Source organism: Phragmites australis, chromosome 22 (genome assembly GCF_958298935.1).
Source record: "Phragmites australis chromosome 22, lpPhrAust1.1, whole genome shotgun sequence".
In the NCBI taxonomy this organism is placed as follows: domain Eukaryota; kingdom Viridiplantae; phylum Streptophyta; class Magnoliopsida; order Poales; family Poaceae; genus Phragmites; species Phragmites australis.
Genome location: NC_084942.1, coordinates 16,024,416 through 16,052,323, shown reverse-complemented (window position 1 = coordinate 16,052,323; position 27,908 = coordinate 16,024,416). Strand labels below are relative to the sequence as shown.

General features: G+C 42.6%; 1 protein-coding gene across 5 annotated transcripts; it reads right to left on the bottom strand.

Annotated features, from left to right (window-relative positions):
* Positions 1-11,952: 11,952 nt before the first annotated feature.
* Positions 11,953-26,491, bottom strand: LOC133905434 (ubiquitin C-terminal hydrolase 13-like). Of its 5 annotated transcripts, none has more exons than XM_062347204.1 (32): positions 26,216-26,491; positions 25,995-26,070; positions 25,680-25,830; positions 25,431-25,588; positions 23,830-24,095; positions 23,530-23,748; positions 23,355-23,463; positions 23,153-23,268; positions 21,944-22,042; positions 20,517-20,626; positions 19,795-19,869; positions 19,200-19,278; positions 18,947-19,093; positions 18,776-18,856; positions 18,572-18,691; positions 18,049-18,171; positions 17,237-17,314; positions 17,038-17,126; positions 16,842-16,950; positions 16,537-16,605; positions 16,331-16,441; positions 15,863-15,918; positions 15,599-15,776; positions 15,392-15,493; positions 15,241-15,312; positions 14,997-15,062; positions 14,760-14,825; positions 14,538-14,621; positions 14,305-14,418; positions 13,328-13,402; positions 13,158-13,244; positions 11,953-12,631 (listed from the first exon to the last, which is right to left on the bottom strand). In XM_062347204.1, the coding sequence occupies exons 1-32, from the start codon at positions 26,243-26,245 to the stop codon at positions 12,590-12,592; spliced, it is 3,357 nt and encodes a 1,118-aa protein (XP_062203188.1). In that variant the 5' UTR covers positions 26,246-26,491; the 3' UTR covers positions 11,953-12,589. The 5 variants fall into 5 exon arrangements, with proteins under 5 accessions (XP_062203188.1, XP_062203186.1, XP_062203187.1 ...); XM_062347202.1 differs by having other exon boundaries at positions 14,305-14,421; positions 26,216-26,486; XM_062347203.1 differs by having other exon boundaries at positions 14,305-14,421; positions 25,995-26,067; positions 26,216-26,486.
* Between the last annotated feature and the right edge of the window lie 1,417 nt (positions 26,492-27,908).

Genomic DNA, 27,908 nt, shown 5'->3' with positions numbered 1-27,908 from the left:
GGAACAACCAGTGACGAGTCTGGAAGCGTGGGATGATTGCAAGAGTGAACCTGTTCGGATCAAAGGAGGTGGAGCTTGGAAGGCACAATATGGTAGCAAGGGTTAGCAATAATTGTAATCAGCAGAGCAAAGCTAAATAAGTATCCAAATTATGAATCACAGTTGCTGGTCTATCACGTGTCTCTAGTCCTAGCACAACAGCTGAAACAAAGCTAAAAAGGATGATCAGAGAAAGACACAGCAAACAGCACAATTATCTGGGTGTTCTCTATGTGCTCCTCTTTTTTGTCTTTTAGCACTAGTAGGAATCATGAATTTTTTTTTCTCGTATGTTTCTGATATTTTTTCTGAACTAGGAGCACACAAGCAACAACCACAGAAATTTTCAGCTCAAACGGATGCAAGATGTGGCCTATAGAAAATTAAGCACGTTCTCTGAAAAGCGTGCGGAAACTTCGCGGCTCGAATACTCAATCTTCCAAGCCGAATTTGGGAAAAAAAATTGGCGGAACCCGGCAAAGCCAGGGAGCAACGGATGTAACTTTTTCTGTAGATGTCCGTGAAAAAAGATTTTGCCTGATTCCGAGTCTGTATGAGAAAGTTATGGCCGTTTTACTGAACCCCTATCGAGTTAGGGTTTTTTTTCAAGCAACTCTTGCAGAAATTGACCTCTTTAAGGTATTGCAAGCAATAGGATTGCGAGATGAACAAGGATGGCAGCGGTGGCAGGGCAATTGATACAAGGCGGCTTGCGACCTATCTAGGGTTGGCGTGGCGGAAAGTAACACAAGGCGGCTCGCGGTGGCAAATCGAGTAATGTGGTGGCTCGACTTGTTGGTGGGGATGGTGGCGATGGGATAGCAGTGTGATCAAAGCAGCACGGAGCGTTGACTAAAGACCAAGAACACGACTCTAAAACCAGCAACAAGACTCGACCACGGACACAAACTCAACAACGTGCAACTGAAAACAAAAATTGCAAAGGCACAAAGGGTTCTAGGGCAGCAGAAATTGACGGAATTTTTTTGGCTTTTTCTGGACTCTAGGTAATGAAAAACAGACTAATCTAAATAGAAAGACAAAATTACCTAACGGGCAACCTGAAATCTGATACCAGTTGATGAGTAATGTTGGCCTGATCTTCCGATAGGTAGTGATAAGTCGGTGGGTGGAGAACTCGACGTTGATGATCCAAAGTCTTCGACCCGAACAGATCGTCTCCCTTGCAATCACTACACCACAGCTCCGATGGTTATCAACCGTGTCGCGCGGTTGACCTCGCCAAGAAGGCTCAATCCCTGCAAGCGTACCAAGAACACAAGCAAGAACGTAGAAGATGCAATCTAAAATATTGCGAATTGAATTCAAGCACTCGAAGTCGGGGTTCCACAAACACTTGCGGCGGCCTAGTCGGTCCGGAACAATAGCAAAAATCTCACAACTATGTGTAGATCAATGTCTAAGCAAAATCCAACCCTAATTAGGGCGGCGGCTACTGTATATAAAAGACTAGGGTCGGCCAAGGACCCCTGGACGTGTCCCTAATGGACTCCAACACGTTACACGGCCCAACGGCCCAAAAGATGGTGGCGCAGCACCCTGACAGATTCTGGATGTCCACTTGTTTTGACGATTCCTGTTGAGTCAGAACGAATTTGGACATGGGACCAGTACCGTTGGAAAGCTTATCTCCTTAGCTTTCCAACCATGTGTAGAACGTCAAAAACGGAGTCCATATGCATCCTGGGCGACGATTTTAGTGCGGACTGGTCCTGGACTCCGTAACGGACTCTAACTGGATTGGGCCTCCACCTTGGCTTGGGCGCCCTTGCTGTTCTTCTCCCGTGTTCCTAAGTAATAATACATCACAGTTATTCAGTAGCATCCCATCCTCATCAAAATATAAAGGAACACTAAGGAACGAGCTCACCTCATGATTTAGTTGACGTGCACGAGCTCGTGTCAATGGACCTATTGTTGGAGGAATACTCGGTGTGTGTGTATCCGAAAGGGTGATGTCCTCATCAGAATCAGCATTCCACATGTGAATCAATATTTCACCACCTAAAGTGGCTAGGCGATACGAGCCTGGTTGTCGTGAATTCGTTACGATAAACGGGCCATCCCATTTGGATTGGAGCTTCCCCACCGTTTCATGGTTTAGCTTGCGCCGGAGTACAAGGTCTTTGGGAAAGTAGGCTACACTAGCGATTTTTTTTAATCAACCTAACGCCTTGTTTCCTCTTGGTATTTTGCTTATTAGAGGCAGCCATGAGGTGAATCTCCTCCACTAGATCCTTTGGCAATGCTTTGTCTCTAGTATCGATCAACAAAACCCTTAAAGACTTAACCCGGGCTTCCTCCGGGGTCATTGCCTCATCCCCAAACAACAAACGGAATGGTGTGAAACCCGTGGGTCGAGCAAGCATTGTGCAAAGTGACCATAGAACCTTCGGCAATTCATCTACTCATTTCCCCTTAGGTACCGCTCCCAACCGCTTTGCTACCACCGTTGAGATGCCTTTGTTTGACCTCTTGACCGACCCATTAGACTGTGGATGGCCCACTAATGCAAAGCATAGCGTAGTCCCTAGGCTATCGCAAAAGTGCTTGAATAGGGTCACTTCTCGGGGGGCTCAAAATCAGCACATAATGTTCTGCCAAAACAAGCGTTGAATGTTCTTCGCTTTGATGCGGGCCAGTGTAGTGGCTTCAGGCCATTTTGAGAAGTAATCAATAGCCACCACCGCATAACATGGGTCTCTTGACACTTGAGGGAAGGGACCAATGATATCAATTCCCCATCGCGCTAGCAGCCACACCGGGGGAATAGGTTGGAGGGCACTTTTTTGGATGTGCGTTTGCCTTCCCATCCCTTGACATTCTGGATATGAGTGGACTAGGGCCTCCACATCTGAAGTCATTGTGGGCTTGTAAAAGCCCTGCCATAAGGCCTTCACTACAAGTGTTGTTGGTCTCAAGTGAGATCCACATAATCCCTAATGTATTTCTTTAAGGAGCTCTGTGCCTTTGGCCTTCAGCACACACCTGAGTAAAGGTTCATAGACTCCCCCTTTGTAGAGCACTCTATCAATGATCCCATAACTCTGGGCTCGGCAGGAGATCCTTTTTGCGAATACATCATCTTCGGGCAGTGCCTGTCCTTGCAGGTATGCTAACAAAGGCTATTGCCAGTCCTGTTCTGTTATCATGGTGACACTAGATGGCGTTTCATCCTATCCTGCCATTGGGGTCTCGAGGACCTCAAAGAAGACTTCATATGTCAATGGAGTGCCTTAGGCTACGGCCTTCGCAAGGGCATCGACCTCCTAGTTCTCCCCCTCGGTATGGACTTCAGTATAAAACCTGCGAAGTACTTCTGCATCCTGACTACCATCTGGAAGTATATGGCTAGCTCTAGTTTCTTTGCTTGGTAGGTCTTGTCTACCTAGCATGCCACTAACTGTGAGTATGTCTTTACTATTGCATGCTTAGCTCTAAGGGCCCTCGCTTTTCGGAGACCTAACAGAATGGCCTCATACTCTGTGATATTGTTGGTGGCCTTGAAATGAAGCCTGACCGCATAGAATAGCTTTGATCCTTCGAGTGATGTGAGGGCTATTGCTGCTCTGCACCCGAGAGTCCCCAAGCTCCATCAGTGTGTTTGGTCCACATCTGGTCAGGCTATGGTTCATCTAGCTCCTTTGCTTCGAATGTCCAATTGTCGGCAACAAAGTCCGCAAGTGCCTGCGACTTTATGGTTGTGCGGGACACGAAGCTGACACATAGTGGAGAGAGTTCAACCGCCCACCTACTGATACGTCCAGTGGATTCAGGGTTCAAGAAGACCTCCCTCAAAGGGTACGAGGTCAGAACCATGATGGGGTGAGCTGTGAAATAGTATTTTAGCTTCTGAGAGGCCATGAGCACTACATAGGGCACCTTCTCGACTTTGGAGTACCTCTCAATCGCGTCATTCGGCACATCGGAGATGAAGTAGACTAGTACATGTCGAAATCCCCCTTTGTCATTCTTCTCTTGGACCAAAAAGACACTTACTACCGAGACTGATGAGACTACGTATAGCAGCAATCCGCTCCCGGGCTCTGGGCTAGCCAGAGTAGTCAACTTCACCAGATAACTTTTCGAAGCTTTGAAAGCTCCCTGTTGTTCATCTATCCACTTGAAAGGGTCTGACCCTCGGAGAATCCAAATGAAGGGCATGCTCTTATCCACGGATCTTTCAATGAAACGATTTAGCGAGGTCATTCTTCCTACCAAACGTTGTGTGTCCTTAATCAACTTCAGAGGCTTCATGTCAATGATAGCTTGAATTTTCTCCATGTTTGCTTCGATGCCTCTACAGGACACCAAGCATCCCAACAATTGGCCCAAGCAGGCACCAAAAGTGCAATTTTCTAGGTTTAACCATAGACCTGCCTTCTAAAGGTTGGCAAATGTCTCCTCTAAGTTAGCCCCATGGTCACCTTATCAACTTCGGACTACAATTTTGTTGACATATGTAGCTACATTGACATCCAATTAGGTACGAAGTACTTTGCTTACTTGCCTTATGAAGGTGGCCCCCGCATTGCATAGGACAAAAGGCATTCATACATAGCAATAGGTTCTCGAGGGTGTGATGAAGCTCGTCTTTGCCTCGTCCTCTTCGGCCATCCAAACTTGATGATACCTAGAATAGACGTCAAGGAAGCTCATGAGTTCATCAAGCAGCTGGTCTATTCTGGCAATGGGAAATTGTCCTTCGGGTATACCTTGATCAAGTCAGTGAAGTCTACGCACATGCGCCATTTTCCATTATGCTTCTTCACCATTACAAGGTTCGCCAGCACTCCACGTGCATGACCTCACAAATTACCCCTGCTTCAAGAAGCTTTTTGACCTCCTCCTTCACATTCTCTTGGCGATCAGTGGACATATTTTGAAGCTTATGCTTCCTCGCTTTCACTCCTGGGGTAAAATTTAGGTGGTCCTCTATTAGTTCTCTCATAACTCCTGGGAGGCCCTATGGTGGCTATACGAATATGTCTTCGTTAGCTTGAAGGGTAGCCAGGAGCTTCACTCCTTATTTGGGTGGCAACTCCATGCCTATGTGCTTGCACTTATCCTTGTCCTCCAGGTGCAGTGGGATCCGCTTGATGTTGCCTTCAGGCTTGGCCCTCAATGGCGTGCTCTCTTGCTCCTTTACGTCCGCTTCGGATAGCATGTGCACCTTATGCTGACTTGGGACGTAGCCATGTTCGATCCGGCAAGTTATACTTTGATCCCCCTAGACAATTATGGTATCCTCTAGGTCGGGCATCTTTATGCATAGGTAACCGTGATATACCACTGCGTCAAACTTGGACAACACTCCTTGCCTGAAGATGGCATTGTACTGGTAAGGAACATCGACTACATCGAATAGGATGTCCTCTATCCAAACTCTTTTCCCTTCGCCAAAGGACACTAGGACTGAGATCATTCCAAGAGCTTCAATGGGAATCCCTCTAAAACCTTGCAGTGGGGTTCCAGCAGGCCATATGTGGCTTCTAGGAATTCCCATCTGATCGAAGGCTTCAGCAATCAAGGGATCTGCAAAACTCACTCTATCGATTAGCACTCGATGTATCTCTGATCTGAACGTGTCCGCGAAAATGACAAAGGCAACCATATGCCAATAACGTGAACTCGGCGGTCCTCTTGAGATAAGGTGATCGGCTGGTGCGACCATCAAGACTTGACCATCGGGGAGCTAGTTCGCACATGATTGACCCTGCATACATACTCCCTCATCTACTTCTTGGACTAAAAATCGTAGAAGGCACCCCTAGAGATGGCCAGTATCACGCTTCAAGTCCCCTCCACATTCTGGAGAGACCTCACTCCATTTGGAGGGGCTTTAATAGCCATTCTAGGTGGGGGTGGCAATTTAGGTGTTTGTGACTGATGCAAGGGAGGGGCTCTGGTCCACGTTGTGGGGTAGTAGGGTGGGTGGGCGTACATAAGGGGTGGCCCAAAGCTAGGCCCACCTCACATCTCCACATGGTGCATTGTTCGAGGGTCATGAGAAGACCCTGAGCCCGAAGGTCCAAATGATTGTCGGTTTAGTCCCTCCTTCAGGGCCAACGTGAGGACACAACTTGACTGTGTGGCCCGCACCTTTGTCGTGTACTGTGCAGTATAGCGATCAGGCCTGACCCCTCGTCGAGCCTCCACCTCTCTGCCTATTTTTATCCGAGCTCTTCTTGATGTTGTGCAACCCCCACTTGTGACCCCTCAGCTGGTGAAAATGATGATGGTTGGTTCTGTTCCTATTCGAGGATCGGTGGGCTTCCCTCGGATGCTCTTCCTTCTCTCCTTCTTGAGATGCTTTCTCCTCACCTGCCCTGTCGCTCCAGGTCCTAGAGGTCGACCTATCGGTGTGTCTCCGAAGCTCATCCTCCCCAGCTCTCGAGTACTCTTCCATCTTGGTGAACAAATCATCGACATCCCTGACCAGCTTCCATGCCAGGCGCGAGGCTAGGGCCCCCGAACGAAAGCTTTGCCTTGCAGTATCTATCATTGTATCATTACTAAGACCCTTCGCCAAGCACTTCACTCGCATAAAGCGTCGAGTGAATTCATTCAGGCTTTCACCCTCCTTCTACTTTACTGCAAATAGATCTCCTACGGTGACCGAAGCCGCATAATTTCCCTAGAAATGTGAGAAAAATGCCTCCTGAAGCTGCTCCCAGGAGCATATCGTTCTCGCTGAAAGAGAGGTGTGCCATGAGAGCGTGATTCCCTTGATGGCTAGGACGAAGGCTTTAGCCATTGTGGCTTCATCTCCCCTCGCGGACTCTATCCCGACCTCGAAACTCATCACAAATTCCTTCGGGTCGGTCTCGCTGTTGTATAGGTGCAGTCGAGGCATTTTGAACCCCGGAGGCTACAACCGCATTTGCAAACTTGTAGCCAACGGAAAGGCTTGATCTACCACCCACAGCCGATGGGGTTCCTCTAACTCTCGCAAATTAAGGGGCTCTAGGTCTCCATTGCCATTAAGGCCTCTTGGAGGCCCCTGCTGAGATGAGAGGGATGACAGAGGCACCTGAGTTCCTCACATAGCTACTAGATTTGCTTGTTGGCCTCCTCCACCTGGCTCTTGTATTGCACGTCATTTCCATCCTGAGCTCCTACTCTGTGGTCCCCTAGGATGTGTGGTGGGAACCCAATGATGGCCCGGGACATCCGGTGCAGTCGTCCGACCTTCATGAAATTACCACGTGATCGTTGGTTCGATCCCCACAGATGACGCCAAATGTTAGGATCATGATCCCAACATAGTGAACAATACTCGTAACTATTGATGTAATAATTGTTCCTCTCTTGTTATTACATTAGGTGAGTGGGGGTATTTATAGGCACACATCAATTGTCACACCCGGTTTTAACGACCAAAACCAAATGCGGCTTATGTGTGCCCAGAAAGTTCAACACACATAAGGATGTCATAGGTGAAGTAACAAAAGCAATACTTTAACTTACAAACGTTCACTTATTACAAAAGACCTCACCTAAACAACTTTAAAAGCTAAACGACGGCATCTAAACGATAGCAGAGGGACGAAAGCTTCGGCGACCAAGCACTCCACAGGCACTGATCGGAAGACACGCTCCTAGAACACTAGGTCGTCGTCTTGGAAATATCCAAAATCCTCCACTGAGCAACATATGTTTTGTAGGAGATAGCAAGGGTGAGCGCATAGAGTACTCAGCAAGTGTGGGAAAATAATAATATGCAGGCTTTCAACAAGAATAGGCCATCACATGGTATATTTGTGTAAATGCGAGTAAATGAAACAGTAAAGTAATTGAAAATCATTAAGCATTTGTTAAGTGAAGGTATCCCCAAACCATCCAACAACTATCCTTCCAAAGGTAACCATCACCATCCAGTACCTCTTGTACCAACAAGACCATGACTATAACCATATCCATCTAATCATGTGAGGATCCAAGTCTCTCATATCTATGAGCACGGCTGTTATAACAGTTTTACACTCTGCAGAGGTTGTCCAACTTTTAGCCACGAGTTATGATTTCCATGTTACCGTGTTCGCGAAATACTTAACACACGCCAGTGGTGTGCTGCCAGGAGATCACTACGAAGCATGGTCCATCAATTAGGGCCTGATACTCCAACTAATACCAGCTAGGTGTCTAATTGATATGCTAAGTTTTACTCATATCGGTCTCGTGTTTGGTACGACAATTCTTGGGTTGTCGCTCCACGAACCGGTCCTTATATTGGATACTTGGGCAAAGACTTTCCAACTATCCAACAAGAAAATAACCAACAAAACCTAACATCTCTGCTCGGAACGTATCCACAAGCCCACCACAAGAACCAACATCCTCTAACCCATTCTTTGCCCAAGTCCTAGGGTTTCATGTTACAATACAAAATCCATCATCACCATTGCATAACTCCATTAATCATGTATATGACACTTCCTAACATTCTGACAGTATGGCTAAGCAATCTACCCAATATAAAAAATATCTAACCATAAACCATCTAGGGAAAACCCTAACGTAGGTGACTACCCATCATATTGACAGACATTGCATGCAATTTTGTAAAACAAAACATTTAAAAATATAGGTTCAAGATGATCAAGGACACTTACCTTCTCCTTGCTGCTACTCAATGTATTCTTACTCCTGGTCTTGATGTTCCTCAAATTGATCCGGGGCATTGTCGACTAATCGCATAATAACCGGCAACCACACAAACAAGATACACTAAGAACAGAGCACAAAACAAAAGAACAATAAGATAAAATCTATCTAGAAAGAAAGAGCACTGAAAAATGAATCTAACGGCGCAAGAATCGCTTAAAACGGAGCTACGACGAAAAAGATATGGCTAAAACAATTCTAGGATTTAATCTGAAAAAAAGGGCTTATTTTGAATAAAACAGAAAGTTTAGGGACCTTTTTGTAAAAATAGGGGAACCTAATTGTAACTATGGAAAAGTCTAGGAACTAATCTGTAAAAAGATAGGGGCTTCTAGGTAATTATAGAAAAGTTCAAGGATCTAATTGCAAAAGAGCTCTTTCTTGGAATTTCTGGAATTATTTTTGTACTGGAAATTCTTGAAATATTGACTGGGCTACATTGGCTGATGCGGCACGGTGAAAGGGATGACACATAGGCAATTTTGCTGATATGGTGATGATATGGCGGCTGACATGGCACATATCCTGACTAGATAAGTGAGACACGTGGCAGCTTCCGGTTGGTTGATTGAAGAGGTAAGTTAGATCTAATCCGGGCCTTTGATGAAGGATCAGGCAGCTGAGGGAGTTTGGGGACAGAACCGGTGGCGGCACAGATAAAAGATGGCGGTGCCGGCTCGGGATGCGGCGGAGGCTCACCAGAGCGGAGGGAAAAACCCGTCGCCGGCCTCGGATTTTGACAACGAGCGGCGGGGGTGTTTCAGGAGGGTAAGGGGGTTCCGGTTGAGGTCCTACCTCGGGCAGCGTGACATAGGAGAGGTCCAGCGGCGGTGAGGGAGGTAGCGGTGCACGGGATCTCATCGGTGGAGGGGTTCCGGCGGTCGATCGACGAAGGCGAGGATGGCTACACGCGGAGGAAGCTACGGTGAAACTCCTCGATGGCTTGATTGGGACAACGCAGCGCTGGGGCGACTCGGCGGTGAGAGCACCCGAGGGTGGCAGCAATGGTGGCTCGACGAACTCGAACTTGGCGAGAGCCTTCAGAACTTGGCGAGCTTGGGATGGGAATAGATTAAGAGGGCGGCTGGGGTTATATAGGCGGCAGGACAGGGTCTCGGCAGGGCTCGCGTCTCTTAGGCAGCGGCAGAAATCCCGCTCGGACACGACAGCGAGCTTCTCCGACTCAGAGACAAAGACGCGGCGGGGCAGGCGCTGGCTGCTAAGTGGGCCGAAACGTTGGCGCAATGCTGGGCCAGGTGCGCGGGTGCGGCCTAGGCAGGGAGGAACGGTGGTAGAGAGAACAGGCCGGCTCGGGCCAGGCCGAAAGAAAGGGAGGAGCGGGCTAAGAAGGCCGGAAAAAAGGAAAACAGGCCAGAGGGAGATTTGAAAAAAAAACCGGGATAGATTAATCTTTTTCTTTTTCCCTTTTACCTTATAAATCCTTTTCTAATTCTATTTCTAAGCAAAACAATTTCAAACAAAAGCCAATAAAACCCTACATGCCTAATTCAGCATGAATGCATTATATTCAAATATATCCTATGTCAAATTGGTTTTTTTTCTTTTTATAAAATAGGGTTGCCTTTTTCAATTGTTTAAACTCAATTTAAACTCTAGCAAATTTTAAGAAATTACAAAAGTGAAAAATTTAAGGTGTTACATCAATCAGTCCTATCATCATTACATTCTTACTCCTTATTCACAAGAATATTCCTTCTTACATTAGGGAATATCCTAAAGTAACTCTAGGGTATTACAGTCATTGTCTACCTACATTGCATTAAGCAATCAAATCCCAACACATGTCTTGGGGGATCCACACTGGACTCTCCGTTGAAGCTATTGGCGATCTCCCTCCGGCAATTTTTGGTTGGGTTACAGCTAACTTGCAAGCTCCTTTTTAGGTGAGCATTCACTCCGAAGGTCCTCGCGTCATCTCCCTTCGATCTCAGAGCTTAACTGCACCCTTCATCATTCGAGCCTCGTAGTGCTCCTTCATCCTTCAGGCTTCGTCTCTTAGGCTTTGCTGCATCTTCTCGAGTCTAATTCCTGCATAGCATAAAGGGTGATATCCCTACTTTGATGTTAGCCTCGTTATATCGGTTTTTGAGATTAACTATTGTGATCGAAGTTAATGAATAGGGGCTCATGTGGTACCATTCCTCCGAGCGAACCTCTGTCTCCCTCTCTCAAATCAAGTCTCCTCTGAGGGCTACTGCGTGGCGGTGGGAATCGGGTTATGTCTTAGGGTGCTGTACATCCGTCACCTTGTCCAGATCTGTGACGTATGTTTCCTTATTCACGTACAATCGGTATGGTAATTTGCAGACCGTGGTGGCCTGCTCGACATCGTGCAATTGGTGGCGGGGGTTGGCCGCCTATGTCTATCGTGGTTGGCACGGTGGACTCGTTGGGTGTACTGCTCCTCGTGCTGCTTTTCGTCGGTGTGCATGCAGATGGTGATCTGAAGATGCCAAAGCCGTGCAGCAAAAGAGCCACACCTGTGCGCAGGAAGACGCTCCACCTCTGCACAGTCCGATAAGGCTTGGCTGCCCGTATTACATAAAAACACATATTGAAAGAGCTGCCCGTGGAGACCGAGCGCTAGCTCAGATGCCAAAGGCGCCGGAGTGCGCCCTTGTTCACTGGGGTTTTTCCTAATAGTTATTGCGTCTGAGATTAGTCTCAGAAATTATTTGTGATGAACCATTTCTGAAGGATTCTCTCATTCTTATCCAAGCATGTGTATGAATATACACGCGTGCGTGGCTTTTCTCACTTTTATCCTAACGTGTATGGATATGCACACGTCCGTGGCTTTTCTCTCTCAATCTTATCCTAGCGCGTATATAGATATACACACATACGTATGATGTGAATATGTAGTGTACATCCTCATTGTACCTTTAAGAAAAAAGAGGTGCCCCGTGTGTAAAGAGAGCACCAACAAAAACCTTCATTCCACCAGAAATGGTTCACCAGAAATAGTACATAAAAACACATACTGAAAGCTGCACCGAACGAACGCACACACATCCTAACTTGGACCACTGTACCATCTAACTATATTGCAGAAAAATAGTTCAGAATCTAATGGTATTGCAGCACCGCAAGTAAATCTACTAAACAATTTTAAGATGACAACTCAAGATACATTTTTACATACATTAGTTACCAAAGGTTCAAATATTAACAGATGGACTTTCTTGTTTGCACTATGCACACTGGGCATGCAAAATTATTGAATCTCAGTATGGCATGTTTTTTTACAAAATGACGACCGAGGGAGATGTTTGTAAAAGGATCTCCGGCCCTTTTAAGTAGTACATATGGATGCTAAGTTGCCAACAAGACAAGGCTACGCTGGATCTCAAAACTGTACTGTCTGCTCAGTTATCCTCTTACATTTCTCAACACGGAAAATTGGAACCCACACCAAAACCCATTATACAATCTCTCCCGTTTTTCCCAAGCTACACGAGAAGAGCAAATTAAGTAATCAGTCTCCGGCTAGTATACATGCCCCCTACCAAAATATTTTTCTTATGTACTAACTTTGCTCTACAAATTAAGCAAACATCTATCCTAGCAGGGGCCATTATACTCTACATGGCAAAAATCAACACAACACACATGCTTGGTTGCCCAGAAGAGCCTTAAAAAGAATCCCCCGCCATTAATCAACAACAGGTGTAAGCAACACCGACAGCGTCAGCCATGATGAGTAATATAGGCCTCGGTGCACAAATGGCCCTACACTCCTCTTCCATTTTTCTTCTGTTGAGATCTCTTTGTTATCCTCTTTGGCATACTACCTGAGACGAGGCCTTTGTTAATGGATGAAGCCCAGATGGAAGGCTTCTCAATTATAAATTTTCACAGGCTTTTCAAAGGTATGACGATTCTGCAGACAACACAAACCAACACGGAATAATATCATTAGTCACCCCAGCTTACTTGCACAGTACACATAAATATGACAGTTACTCTATTTGAGGAACAAACTATATATACCCCCGGCTAGCCAGTAATTGGCTTTTTGTCCGCATGTTCTCTCTTAAGTCTCAAAATAAATCTTTTACTAATATATATATGATTCTAAAGTACACTTCACCTTCATGAAAAGTTGAGTACAAAATGAAATCTACAAACGTGCAATATCATCTAAAATGCTTTGGACCATCAGATAAGCATCCAAGTTCCAACGAACCACAATGCACCTTTGAGTATAAACCCCATTTCAAATTTCTAGAGAATTATCCTTAAGGGACTAGGCTGCACAACAAATCCAAACTTTTCAAATTCCATAGACATTCCACATGCTAAAATCCAACATACATCTACCAGCTCTATGTGTGCATGTGAGTGCACACGTGTGGGATCAGGTAACGCATGTGCATGATTATTTACAATAAGACAGCATTGCCTACCTGATTGGCTGTGTAAGACCGTTTCGATGTTGTATCAGTGTGTTCCAAGCCAAGGTATTGTTCCCAAGCACCGTAAACGTCTCTCCTCTGTATAATCAGAAGAAAAACATCATGTATGAACATAGTGGACAAAAAAGGTATAAATCTAAATGCTGAAGACAACCACTTGCCTGAAAACGTGCAGATACAACATCAGTATCCTGGAGGTACTCTGGCCTCAGCATGGATATGAATGCAAGCTTCCACTGATCATATAAGTATTATCTGGGTTAGAGACGCATGTTGGCAGTACAAATTAATGGGAAGTGAATATTATGATTTGCTAGAAATCTGGTATAGTATAAATCAAGTAACAGGGCACAACTAAAACATAGGGAAGAGCCTGAAAACATACGGAATGGTGAGAAGGGCATGAAGTTACCAGATGGGGTCCATCAATCCCCAAATATTAACACAAGGTCAAGAATGGTTGAACTGAGGCTTAAAAAATTAGCCCACCTACCTTAGTTCCTTCATTTCTGATGGAATAAGTTGTTCATTATTTTGCACCTCTGAACATACAAAAGTCAAAAGGTGCACTTAATGTCTCTCAACCCCCTGAACTACAAAGTCCGGAAGCATGAAACAGGATGTTGGTTGACTTTCAGCAAGAGGGAGGGAGAGGGAAAGACAGCTCACAAGGGAAATTTGGGATTCATTTCAGAGTCGGGCGATGTCTCAGCTAGTAAAAGCAGAAAGGGGCCAGAATGGCAAAAGCGAAGATGGGAAATATGGAGTGGTGCCAAAAACGATAGGTAGCCAACATTAGTGGCAAACTGATGAATCCCAAAAATAAAATTAACTCATATTAAGTTGGAACAATAGACATTTGATTCAACCCATCTCCATATCCATATTTTAAATGTTTGGGTTTTGCAAAACTCCACGACGTTCTGAACCCAGCTCACGTACCGCATTAATGGGGCAAATATAGGTTCGATCAAGATTTGGAGCAAAAAAGGGCTTCATTTCGATTTTCCAGTTTGGAAAATCGCATATTCCTTTTTTTCTTTCTTTAGAGTTTTCTATATGCACAATTTCTCAATGATGGCAAGACGTGCAGGGAAAATCCATTCTAAAAATATTAATGAACATAAAAATAGATTACCTTAGTGAATTCCTCATCAGGAACTCTAAGTTTTATCTGGATGCGCTCCATTACCTCTGCAGCAGTCTCACCTTCGTGGATAACCAGCAAAAAAGGATCTCCGAAATTCTGAATCTGCTGTTAGTCAGATCAGTACTGTCAACTGATACTGGATGAGCAATACGCATCTACTTTCCTATGCAACTAAATATAGACTAGTAATTAACAAGGCAATCCTATGGAAAGTACAGTACCTGATTCTGATTAGGATCTTTCATGAAATGGTAAACATGAATCAACCGATCATGTGGGCCGAGATTCTTTTCTTCCTCTGGGATCTGCTTCAATTGAGACAAGCCATGCCATCCAAGACAGTATCGCATTAGAAAATATATTTTTACGCAAACAAAACATTTAAATGGCAAAAGATCAGGAGGGTCAACATCAATAACGATAAGAAATGGAATTTTACAAACCTCCTCAGCCCGTAATGTCCAGTACTGATCATTTATGTTCTCTATCTTCTCATGAGGTGGAAAGATCTACAAAAAATTAAATCATTCATAACAATGCTGAATTAAGGAAAAATATTATACTAATTTCAAAACGAAGTTCAAAACTCATGAGCATTGCATGGAAACAAAGTAGACAGAAATCTTCATTGGGAAAATACTACACAAACCATAATAATTTACAAACAAACATGCACAAACCTTATAAATCTTGTGGTAAAATACTTCAAGCAAGCGGAGCTCAGCATCAGGATTAGATAGTTCAACCTGTGACAATTAAAATGAGCAGTGTAGACATGCTTCAACTAAAGAAGTAGATTACAGTAACAAGATGAAGGTATTATGTGGCAACCTAATGGAAACCATCATATCCAAATTCAGTTACAGTTCTCAGGAGAAAAGAACTAACAAACTGAATAAACTAAAAAGACAGATGAGTGATTACCTTGGTTTTCAAGTCAGTAATCACGTCGCTGATGGTGCTATTTTTTGGAAGTCTTATGCTATGAACTACAACCTGAAAAGTCATTTGCCTCAGTAATATACTTTGGCAATAAAAGATGAACGTAGGAACTTGCAACATGCAGGCAACAAACCTCATCTTTTGTTGCATGCTGGAATGCAACTTTAAGAGTTTTCAAACATTGCAATTCTGGCAGTGGAATATCCAGAACCTCATAATACAAAATATCAGAAGTCTGTGAAACCCAGCAGGAAGATAAAAGTACAATATATTAGGGTCATGTTACATTTTCTAAAAGCAGTAGCGCGCTTATTGAGCAAACAGAGACAGAGAATTTAACCTGATTATAATGGACAAGCATATCCAATAGATGTTCTACTCCACGATATCTGATAGGCTGCGGTTTGGGTTGCTGAGAATAACAATTGTGAGATGTAAGCCGAATTTTTGATGGATCATCCAAGCCAAGTTGATGCGCAACTCTCTCAACAACATCATCATAAGTATGAAGCTTCGACCTAAGTGAAAACAAGAAACACATATATTTGAGTTGATTACGAAACAATAGGTCAAATATAAATCAGTCTGATTTGCAAACCCTTACAATTCCAAAGAAAAATCATCATCCTTTGGTTTGTCTAGTGACCGTAAGTGCACAACCTATAGTACAAACAGCACAAAAGTTACAAGTGAGCTCAGGAACAGTAAACTAACTAGTTTTGACTTTATAGAAAACAGCAGGCTACACATATGCAGTATAATTTTGTTATAAGAGTAAACAAACAAGGTAAAAAAAATATCAGCCCTGTTTAGGTACACTTGTACAACTAGTGGGTATATCGCGATATAGCAACATATGATAAACTATTGTAAAGAACAAATATTGTGGCATGAAAACACATCAAGGCATTTCAGTTTTTGGTTCTCCAAACATACTACTTTGATAATGGTGTTGGGAGGCTTGTGCTCACCATGATACATAAATGTAGTAGAGAGAACAGTATATCAAAAATGCAGTAAAACAAAAGGAGGAATGGTACAGTAGAGTTACACTTGATTTGTATGAGTATACCTGCCTATTGTGAACATACTCCAAGAATGAAGGAACATCTGGATAGCGCACTTGAATATCACCTTCTGGAAGAGGTGACTTTTGGAAACATATAATGTCTCCATCTTCAAGCTAAGCATGAGAACAAATTCAGAAAAATATGAGTGGCTTTTCTAACTACAGAATTGCAATATATTTGGATCTAAAAAGAGGAATTGTTTGCAAACCTGACTAGAACGGAAAGTAAGTTTCTTGTCAATATGTTCACACATCACATTTGGCTCAAACTTAATTTCCTGCAGCATAAGAATGCCAAAAGGCTCAGAATATTCATCTTGGGAAGAGCATGGCTACATCACTATTAAGTGCATAAAAATCAACTATCGAGCAAGGTACGCTTGAATAATCAACCAGCTGAACAGAACTACATGAGTACAAGGGGCACATGGGTAGAACATGCATACCGCAAATTAGAATGCTGTGAAGAATTTAATATAAATACATGTTGTGAAGAATTTAATATAGCACTCACCTCATATAGCTCAATTTCTTCATTTGGGGAAAATCCAGCCATTTCATTTAGTTTTGTCAGGATTTCAGATGGCTTTCCCAGGGCCTTCACAAAAAGTCTACCAATAAAACTGTATAGCAGAATGATGTCACTATGTGAGTCATCTATAATAGAATTTCAACACAATGATTGATAAATCAATTTACAAGAAACATACCGAAGCTCTTCCTTTTCAGGGTTATAAAGCTTGAAGAAAAGTAGTATGTCTTCTTTGCTCTTCTCAGGAGGACGAATTGGACATGAATCCTGTAAAAGTAATTATAGATGGTCAAGCATCTCAAAATATAGGAGGCATAATAGAGAGCAAAATAGGAAACATGAAAAAACAATAAACAGCAATTGCTTTATATTATTACCGGTCCAAGTTCTACTTCCAGAAACAGCTTCAACTCAGCGTTGTGTGCCTTATTTGAGACCTCCCTAAGCTGCCCAACCTGTGCAGCAAAAGTAAAAAATTATCATCAAATGAATTAACACAAACAAGTGAAAGAAGTAGAAGGCTAAAATAGGATGTAATCGTATTTTTAACTAATCCTGCAAGGTTGTCTCATGAATACATCCTAATAATTTACTGAAATAAAGTCACATTTAAGCAATTTGACCAAATTGATAGATTATAAGTTCAAATAAACTAATGATCCATGTTACATGTGAACATATCTCAAGAGTTACGAAATGTGTATAACTTCACTCACCCTCAAATTGCAAGTGATATAGGCAGAGGCAACTTACATTGGCAAAGAAAAGTTACCCCTCATGTTACTCCCTCCGGTCAAAAAAGAATATGTTTTGGACATCGATATGGTAACCAACATACTACTTTGATCACTAATTACTAGTATAAAAATATATGCAATATATAGCGAAGTTATAACATTATGAAACTACTTTCAAGACAAATCTAGCTATACCATTTTCAAAAGTTCTATCGAAATACTCAAAAATATATTGACGATCAAATTTTAAACGTGTTGACTGCACATAGCCCAAAACGACACTCTTTTGTGACTGGAGGGAGTAACCTATTGGCAAAAAGGAACAAAGATAAAAAGGATCAATCAAGCAAAGGACACTCAGTTGAAACTTCAACAATTATGAACCAAATAATTTTCCACTTTTTAAAGTACCTGAAGGATTATGTGAACTTTCAAAATCAATAAAGACTCACTGATTGTGCTTCTTCATGCGGTGTCAGCGGACGATTCGGCCTGTATGTATGATTCTGCCTTTTAGCCCACAACCAGAAGCGCTGAAACTGTACAGGGATGCCATATTCCTTTGCAACTTCCTCCTATTAAACAATTCATTTGACAAATCAGATGAGATTAGATATAATCCAAAGCATGACTGATTATACTATTTAGGAAGCAGTAACATAACTTATAGAGTCCCAACAAAAATTTAAATAAATCTGCAATGCGATAGGTGCAATTTTCCACATTGGTAGTAAAAGAACATTAATCGGCCAGATCATAAAGCAAGTGCACTGCTTCTTATTTCCAGGTAAGTTTTCCTGTTAAAAGATAACATTATGGTAGAAAATAAGGCCATATTTGGAGGGGCTTGAAGTTGAGTTCAAAACTACCACAAATGTAGCAGCTCAATCCCCTATAAATAGGCCTGTAATATCCAAAAAGTCTTAACCATGAAGCCTTGTTATGAAAAACAAGTAGTGTTTGTGGGATCATTACCTTGAATGCAGTAAAAGGCAATTGTTTCTGAATGCGGAAGCTGCGAACTTTTTCATGGTCCACCAGATCAAAATATATATTCTTACCAATCTGCTCCTTCAAATCATCATCTCGAGCAATCTATGTTCATTTTTTTTGGGCAAACAAAGCTCTATTAAGAGTCACCAAGAGAGAGAAGTTGATATGACTGAACCAAGACAAGACCTTTATAATAGTGTAGAGATGAGCTTCAGCCTTTTCCTTCTTCTTGTGTTCTTTCTCTTCTTGTTCTTTCTTTAACCTTACCTGTAGAAGCACAGTTGAATCCTTTACTATCTTCAAAGAAGCTACAACATATTATATAGAAAGGGAAAAGAGTACACACGAACTACATACCCGCAAATGCTCAGCAATATCCTTCTCATCAACATTACACATTATTTTCTCCTTGTCACTCTCACGAATATAGACAAGCATGTAGGCATTTGAATACTTTGTGAATTTAAACGGTGTGTTATTGAAACCAGGGTTTATTTGAGGCAACTGTTCCATATAAAGAAGAAAAAGAATGATAAATAAGCAAGATGAGGGAAATCACTACAACAAACAACTGTATTGTACTTAATGAACCGTTGCTAAAAAATGTTACCTCTTCCTCACCCCCATACTGCTCTTCAAGCGCCTTTTTAGTATCTTCTTTTGTAACCCGCTCATCATCGAATTTGTACCTGAGAAGTCAGTACGCAACCAGAAAAAATCATAAAGTGTGACAATTGCAAAATATTTTCAAGGATATGGTAATCAGACTCTGAGACTGTGGTGTGCATAAACAAAGAAAGTGATTCCGTGTCACATCTGGTTAAATAAGCTATTGTTGTGAAAGAAGGCCATTTAGCACTGTGAACTGTCATCCTATGGTGAGGCTGATAAAAGACGCTATTAAAGCTAAACAACAGTTTCAGAGGATTTCATTTTGATGCAAGATACAAGATGCTGATAAAGCCAGAATGGGTGTTATATGCAGATGAGAACGTAGATATACTTTATACCCAGTTTAATATCATGCATGGTATCCGTAAGGGGCATTTAAGGACTATGCAGTCCCAATAACCGATTACATGTTGTCTGGCTTAAGAATGTTGGACCATAGTCAAAATAGCGGTGCATGGCAACCTAGGCAAAACAAACAGTACCAGGAAACATATCTACTAGAAAAGAACTGAGACCCAAGAGACAAAACGCACCACTGATCCGATAGTGTAGGTCGAATGAAAGCATAATAGTGACCACCATGTACTCCTCCACTATGAACGAGAACACTGAACAAGAAGATAAGACAGCATCAGCAACCAGAAAAAATAGATCATGTATGTCAGAGCAGTCATAATAAAAAATAATTAAGATTGTGCTCATATAAACTGTAAAAGCACAAAAGTAGGAAGAGAGCAAATTTTCAAATGTGCACTTCTTTCAACACAGCTCCACTGTGTAAGGGTGAAAGGACAATGTTGCATACATACAAATTTTTTCTCTCGAATATGCAAGAGAGCTGCGCACCATTATATTAAGAAGGAAGAAAAAGACCCAAAGCAGACCGAGTACAAAAGAAGATACACACACACTCAACCCAAGACGCTCCAACACCTAGACATCAAGAGTGCCCCTACCAGGGGTTACAATGAACTGATCTGAGCATCAAAATAAAGCGAGAACACAACAACTATCGGCCAGTTTCAAATGTGCATACATACAATTTATCGGCCAGTTCCTACTTTCAAGTTCTTGCCTATTCACAGAAGCATCTAGAAAGTGTAACTAAAATAGGAAAACCTTTTAAAGGAAAAGTGCTACATTGGTCCGAATTTCTCATTTGTACATACAGGGATTAGGTTTCTTGTTTTTGGCTGTTTTGCCTATATAAAACCATTCAAAGTATTGGAACAACATATACAGCGAAATAAATCACCTGTGAAGAGTATAAAGGTTTCTAATACTTCTATCTGCATCTGGAGTAAGATATTTTCCATTGTCTCTATCAAGATCAAGTTGTAGCGGGAACTCATAACGGTCATTAATCTGCAGAAGTAGGTGTTTTCTTCATTAGTGATTCTAAATACTCTCATCCATCATTTCTTAAACAAAGAGATCTCATGTCAATTGCTTGAGCAAGCAAAACAAAAACAACAGAAGACTGAATGAGGCAAAAACAAGAACATGAAACAGAGAATCCTAATCAAAAGAAGGAACAGAGCACAGAGCAATGAACATGACCAACTCCCTGAGTAGGCATGTTGTACTCAGGGTAACATTTGCATCTTTGGGATCACCCGTATACAATGGTGATATTCAACAATCAGTTGGCATGAGTAAGAAAAGAATGAGACTAAAGAAAGTATTTCAGTAATACACCTACAAAGTAGCATGAAACCGCATGCTGGATGTATTACAGCAAATAGGCCATGCTAGGATTCAAATGGATGAGTGGATCCAGCTAACAGGTTTCTATGCTCATGCTTGTGTACCCAAATGATGAATAGCCGATACACAATACAAGATGATGGAGGTGTCAAGTATCACAACTCAACCACTTTTCATCCTAAAATGATGTCTATGTTGTTCCACAGTCGTTATTAAAGAAGTAGGGTACTAAGTTGCCAGCATCAACCTAAATAACTATCAGAATCATCTATTTACTGATAAATTCATAATTCTAAAGCAAACCACAGTGCGTAACAGATGTTTGCCGCTTACAAGTTACACCTCCTCCATGTGTTCCCCAACAATCATGTGACTGTGCACCCACACAGAAAATTGTTTGACTTAGCTAAAACATATTAATTCTATTTTGATGCACTTTGCAGCAAAGAATTAATCTTGTTGGTGCCAAAAAAAGAGGTTTAGTAGCCCCAAAAATAGCAAAAACAGGTGTACTAATGCACAGAAGATGGTCCTACTGCAGTGTTCCTCAATTCAAGGAGTTAGCAGACTGCTTGTCAAGCACATCTTGATGTGGAATCACAGATACAATCCCTTTACGTTATGCAAATTCTTGCCAATCTTTATAGAATCATTGTGTGTAATTTGAAAGAGATTACACTAGTCTTGTCAATACTTTAAAAATTGCTTCATGAAACTTGAAAGAGACTGCACCGGTAGAAGAAGAAAAATCAATACCAGACCACAAATGGGAACAGGTTGGGAAATCAGAAATCTCAAACTCTGAAAACATGTCAACAGTTTAAAGCCTAAAAGTTTGGTCAATGCCAAACCCTCAGATCCATATGCATGCCATGATAACCAGCATTTGTTAAAAAAACTGCTTGAAACAATCATGAAGATGTAAAAGAGCAAGTAATTTATCAGTTTGAAGGTGAAGTTCTGCACAGCTCCAACCTTAACCATTGTATCTCGCATGTAATCATATTCGAAACGCTTCAGTTGAAGTTGCAAAACAGGAGGAAAATCAAGGAAGAGCACACCCTTTTTTGCATCCTGAAAAAAAAAAGATTGAAACTAAGGTGCAAATATAGAAACAGAAAAGTCAGGAAAAAAACAATCATCACATTAATTTCCCTCATTAAATTGAAATGCCTTCAACTTTCCTAAAACTCTGAAAATCAGGCAATTAGCATCTTATTATTCTAAAACTGCCTTCATAGAGATCATCTCAGTAAATGAATTATGCAAATACATACAAACATTATAGAGTGATCATTCATCTACAAGAATAAGAAAAGTACTATGGTAAGTTGTGAAGGCAACTGCACTTGTGACATGTACATTGCACTTGTCTATTGTCTTGTGAGAAATGCAAGCAAATGACACTATGGTAAGTATGTTAGAAAAGGGAGAAAGGAAAATATATACAACTGCATACTTTGTTTCATTGGCTACTAGGTATATAATAAGGACTATTGGATCCATCGTGCATGTGACGGGCGCACGCCCCCTCCGTCTCCCTCATCTCTTGCTTCATGGGCATCCATCATCCTCCTCCGGCGCCCCTCCACCATCACCCCTGCACCCATCACACGCTACCGCTGCCCACCGTGGCTGCCCCTTCCGCAAGAGGCGGCCAGCGGTGTCCCCGCCGCCTCACCATGCCACCCGCCACTGCCATCTCGACCCCGCCCTCCCCTAACCTCACTGTCACCCCCACCCGAACCCCGCCTACAACACGCGGCAACCACACTCCACCCATGCAGTGCTGCCTACAGCCATGTCGTCCTCCCTCCCGGATTCTATGTCTAGGGGCTGAGTGCAGCCCCGGAACCCTAACCCGAACAGCAGCCATGTTGCCTTCGTAAACGGTGCGTCACGCAGTCGGCTTAACGCATAAGCGACGCGGGTTAGAGATACCCATATAATTATACATGCAAGAGTCATGGGCCTAATGGGCCAGCCCTAGACTAGATGGACCACAAAGGCCCAAGTCATGCTATACACATTTATCACACTAACAAAGTTGTGTGCAAATGTATCAAAACAACAAATATCCCAAAAAAGAAAATAGCCACTAATATCCTATAAAGTGTAACAAGTGAAATATTACACCTCAACACTAAGCTACAAACCCAGGCATAGAACAAGATTTGTGGGAACCTGCAAGCCATATTGCTCCGCGTGATATTTATTGTCACCCTCTAGACGCTCTACTTCCACATATTTGTTGAATGATGCATAGACATCACGACAACCCTTGACATCAAGTTGTAGATCTGCAAGGACATAACATAATCGACTATTATATAATAGATAAATATATGGTTTTCAATGCAAGCACAATTAAAATGATGACGCCTACCATAAAATGATTCTTTTCTGCTAGATTTGTAGTCCACATTAATGCACTCGATGTAATTAATGTGGTGGCCTTCGAATAATTGTTCAATTGTTCCTTCTACAACAGTTCCCTAGGAAGAAACCAAAGTTAATGAAAAGTAATCAATGTATTGACAATTCATTACTGTAATATTTACTTTCATCTTATCTTCAAGTTTCTCACAAAGAACTCTGTTGAGCTCTTGCACATCATGCTGCATGAAAGAATCATAAGTGTCCCATCCAAAAGATTTGGTCAACTCTTTTGTAGCTACACTGTTGTCACTATACTGGAGCTTGTAAAAAAGACTCTGCAGGGCTAAGGGAATACTCCCGGATGGCATGTCATTCTCAGTAGTTGGCATATGATATACAGCCTAAGAGAACATTTCAATAAATTAGTTCAAATTCAGATAGTCAGCAAAACATGTAGGATAGAACAAGGCATGATCTCACACCTTCCTGAAGTATGGTATATGGTACAACGTCTGTAGAAGAGAGTTCATATAACAGGTAGCACCTTGATTCTTGAGACCAACATAACCTGTTTCCTTTTTCGAGTCGTAAGTCCAGTAATCAACCATTCTGCGGACAGCAACCTCAGCTTCCACAACAACGGTGTCATTCACAAGATAGCCCCTGCTTGGGTCATACAGCTCACTCAAAGGCATAAAAGATGTGAAACCCCAGTCGCTCTCGCGTGCATTAAATTGGTGCTGAGTATCTGCCGAACATGGAACCAAAATAGAGATTCAACCAAAAGAAATATTGCGGAAATACTGGGAAATCCAAATGTAATTCAAGCACACAAGCACAGTTATTACTACACATAAAGAAAAATAACAGACCAAAAGAGTCTCTGATAGAATGAGGCTGGCAATCCAACCCATATCAGGTAATAATGCCAATATTCATATACCATCACTTAATAGATTATTAGGGACTGAACTGAAGGTTAGGGCTTCAAGCAACTGTCAGTAACTTATCAAAAAAGTTCAAAGCGAGAAAGAGAACTATCAGGAGTTATTGGGAAATATAAATGCATGCCTCTGCAACGTATGCTTTTGAAAAATGCCATTGGTTATGAGGCTGACATATGGGTCCTGCCCACACATGTTACTAAGACATCCAATGGCGATTTTCAAACTGCACAACTCTGCAGAGGCATTTATCCAGAGTTCTCAGAGTTTATTTGAGTGAATCATTATTGAACATAATCAATTGTACAGTATAAAATGATCAACTCCGCATGTCATTTATGATTTAATAGACATCCTAACAAAAGTTACACTCAACAATATTGACAGCACTATGTAAATAGCATTAAACAGTATTTTACAACCGAGTTATTGACCCAGTAATTACATTCTTTAAAACTAACAACCGATGCAGAACAAGGCAACAAGCACGTGTGACATTTTGAGACGCTAGTTTGAGTTTCCAAAAATGTAAGGAAAAAATATGCATAGCTGAGAAACATACTACTAAAATAAAGTAAATAAATAAATAAATAACAAAATACTTATCTAGAAGTGAATTAGCCCCCTTAAAGCTGAAGTAACTTAAAAATAAAGATTATGTTGAACTTTAGAGCAATATTATGTGCCTTGCATGTGCTACATGTGTCATGAATATTTTATATCTTGATTCAGAAGAATGAACTACGTCTCATCATAAAAAAATGAGCTGCAATTTATCAATCATTTTGCAATTAATTATCACTAGTTATAGGCAAATAGCCTATGCAACTCATTTCCAGTTCGAACCTCATGCAACCAAGGGCACTTGTGACTCACTATATATTGCCTCAGAACCTAGGCACATGCTGTGTTCGCCTTCGGTTGTACTGATAAAAGACTGCATCGATGGCACATACACAGCTCTCCACATGTTATCGTAATAAAAGTTTGACATTTGTCAATGATCAAAAGCAGCCAATGGTTTCATCATGTTCCAGCTCAGTTCAAGACTCCAAGTTATAGCCCTATTGAAACTTCCATGATGGCAATGGCATTCATAAGACACAGGGAGTATGATATTAAATGAAGAAAGGCAATACCTTTCCGTATCGTATACTTGGGATGGATCTGGTTCACAACGGCCAAGCTGAACTGAGCATACCGGCTCCACCCGTATGGGAGGTTTCCCGAGTCCGCTACATCCAAGTACATCGAGAGATGATCCACATTGTTCCCCTTTGGGAAAATCAGCACGCGCCTGTAAGCAAAAAACAGCACATCAATTAAAACACGCTCACTTTACCCGTGTTTCCAGTAACGGTCACAGTGGTGGGAGATCCAAAGCTCACCATTTGTATCCCCCAACGATAAACGCGTCGGAGTAGTGCTTCTTCGTGTTGAGCCGGCTGAAGCTCTCGATGGTCCAGGTGAACCGTGACGTCTGTGGGTCCTCGGCCGGTTGGCTCTCCGCCGTGTTTGCAGGCTCCGTCTGCGCCACAACTAGCAGTATCCACAACGAAAAACACAACCATACGTGTAAGATGAGATCAACGGGGGCTTGAAACGCATAAACCCACCAACCCCCACGTAAACACACACACACGCACAGGGAGAGCTACAGGAGAGGCAAAAGGAGAGCGAATCGCGAGGCCCTAGACCCTCACCTTCCATCGGCTGGGGCCCTTCGGTGGTCGGGAGCTCCTGGTGTGGCACGAGCATCTCGTCGGCCTCCTGCTGCTGCTGCGGGGGGTGGGCAGAGGGGTCAGATCCGGCGCGGCGCGTAAACCCTAGAGCGAACCCGAGGCCCCTCGATCATCGCGGGGACGAGTGGGACGCGGGGCGAAGATCCGAGCGGGCGAGCGAAGGAAGGAGGAGGGCTACGAACCTCGAGCGGGGACGGGGTCATCATAGTCATGGGGTCGTCGTCGCGGGGACGACGGACGAGGCGGCGTCGGTGGACGAGCGGCCGCCACGCAACGGCGGCGGCGGTGGACGAGCGGCCGCCACGCGACGGCGGAGGCGGGCGGCGGGAGGTGGAGAGGGTGGGAGATGGTGATGCGGGGGAGCGGAGGCAGCAGGGAGAAACTGGAGTCTGTCGCGTGGTGTCGGGGGCGATTTGGGGATTCCCTCGGTCCCGCAAGACAGAGGAAGAGAAACTGGAGTGAGGAAGGGATCGAAAGTAAATTCTACTGGAGGTCCTATAAAAAAAAACCTCTTTTCTGTAAGTCATGTGTTTTTTTAACTCACTTATTAGATCAGATAATATATGATTTAGATCAGGATCTCAAAAAATCTTTGATAGAAAGTTTTATAGAATTTACTTTCAAAAGAATCACAAGTTTGCAACTTCAGAATTCTCTCTCATCTTCTTCTCATTGCACTGGTGTTAATTCTATGTTTGGTAGTTGAAACCTCTTGCCGGCTATTTGGTCCAATCCAAAGATATGGAGGAAAGATGGGTATTCCATGTGTCAATCAGTGATAAAGTGGAATAAAAAGAATGAAAAAGAGATAAAATGAGTATATAAATGGCATATGTTTAAATACTAGAATCTGGATGGGAATTTTATTTTTCTAAATGCCCTATTTTGAAGGGGCATGAACATAACTTGGTTGTTATATTACGCTTGGCTGGTGAAATCTCTTATGGCCTATTTGGTTAAGGTAGGAGGTGGGAGTAAATAAGAATTCATGGGCAATGGATTTTAAATTCTCGTTGGTTTAGTCAGGAATCACTATCACAGAATATCACATGGCAATCGGCTTTAAAGCTTCATATCAGATGATTTTCCATCCGCCAGTCAGAAAATGTCTATGATGACCCACCTAATAGCTAACAGTTGTCAGCTGCCTGCGAAATCACATATCAGAGATGGTTAATCACTAGAAACAATCTTCGATGACGTACATATGTGTCACCTCATGCAATAATAATCATCCATATGGTATATGGTTGCTACGACGAATTGTTTACTTTTTATGACATATCTCAAACCGTGCTAGACAAAAATTGTCTAGGATGTGTATGGGCCTCCCACCATGGCCACTGCCAGCTCAAGGTCGGGGCCACCATGAATAAGGAGGTAGGGGCCAAGTCCATCGCCACCAAATCATGGTCGTTGTTTCTAACCTCGTATGGTTGCCGCTAAATCTTGCACGAATCACGTACACACGGCCGGCATGAAAGCCACCATCACAGTCATCAGCATGAATGTCAAGGAAACAAAAGAATAGAATGACATTGCCATCGATCTACGCACTGCAGCAATCGGGCCGCTACACCAACCTTCTTCCTTCTCGATGCACCGTCGCACTAGCCGTCATGCCCTCTTTCCACCTTGGCTCTGAAAGTGCATCTAGGCCCCTAAGTGGATTTTGGCTTATTGATGACAAAACGATTAAGGAACTAACATGCTTATCTAAATTATGAACAGGTTTAAGCATTAGTTGTAAAGATAAGTGACGTTTGACGCCTGTCGAAACAAATGGAGAATCAACGAAGAGTACTCAATAGGATTTAAATTCTTTTATTTTTGAAATTGAGTCTAGGATAGCCGCTCTATTAAAAGGGTTGCATT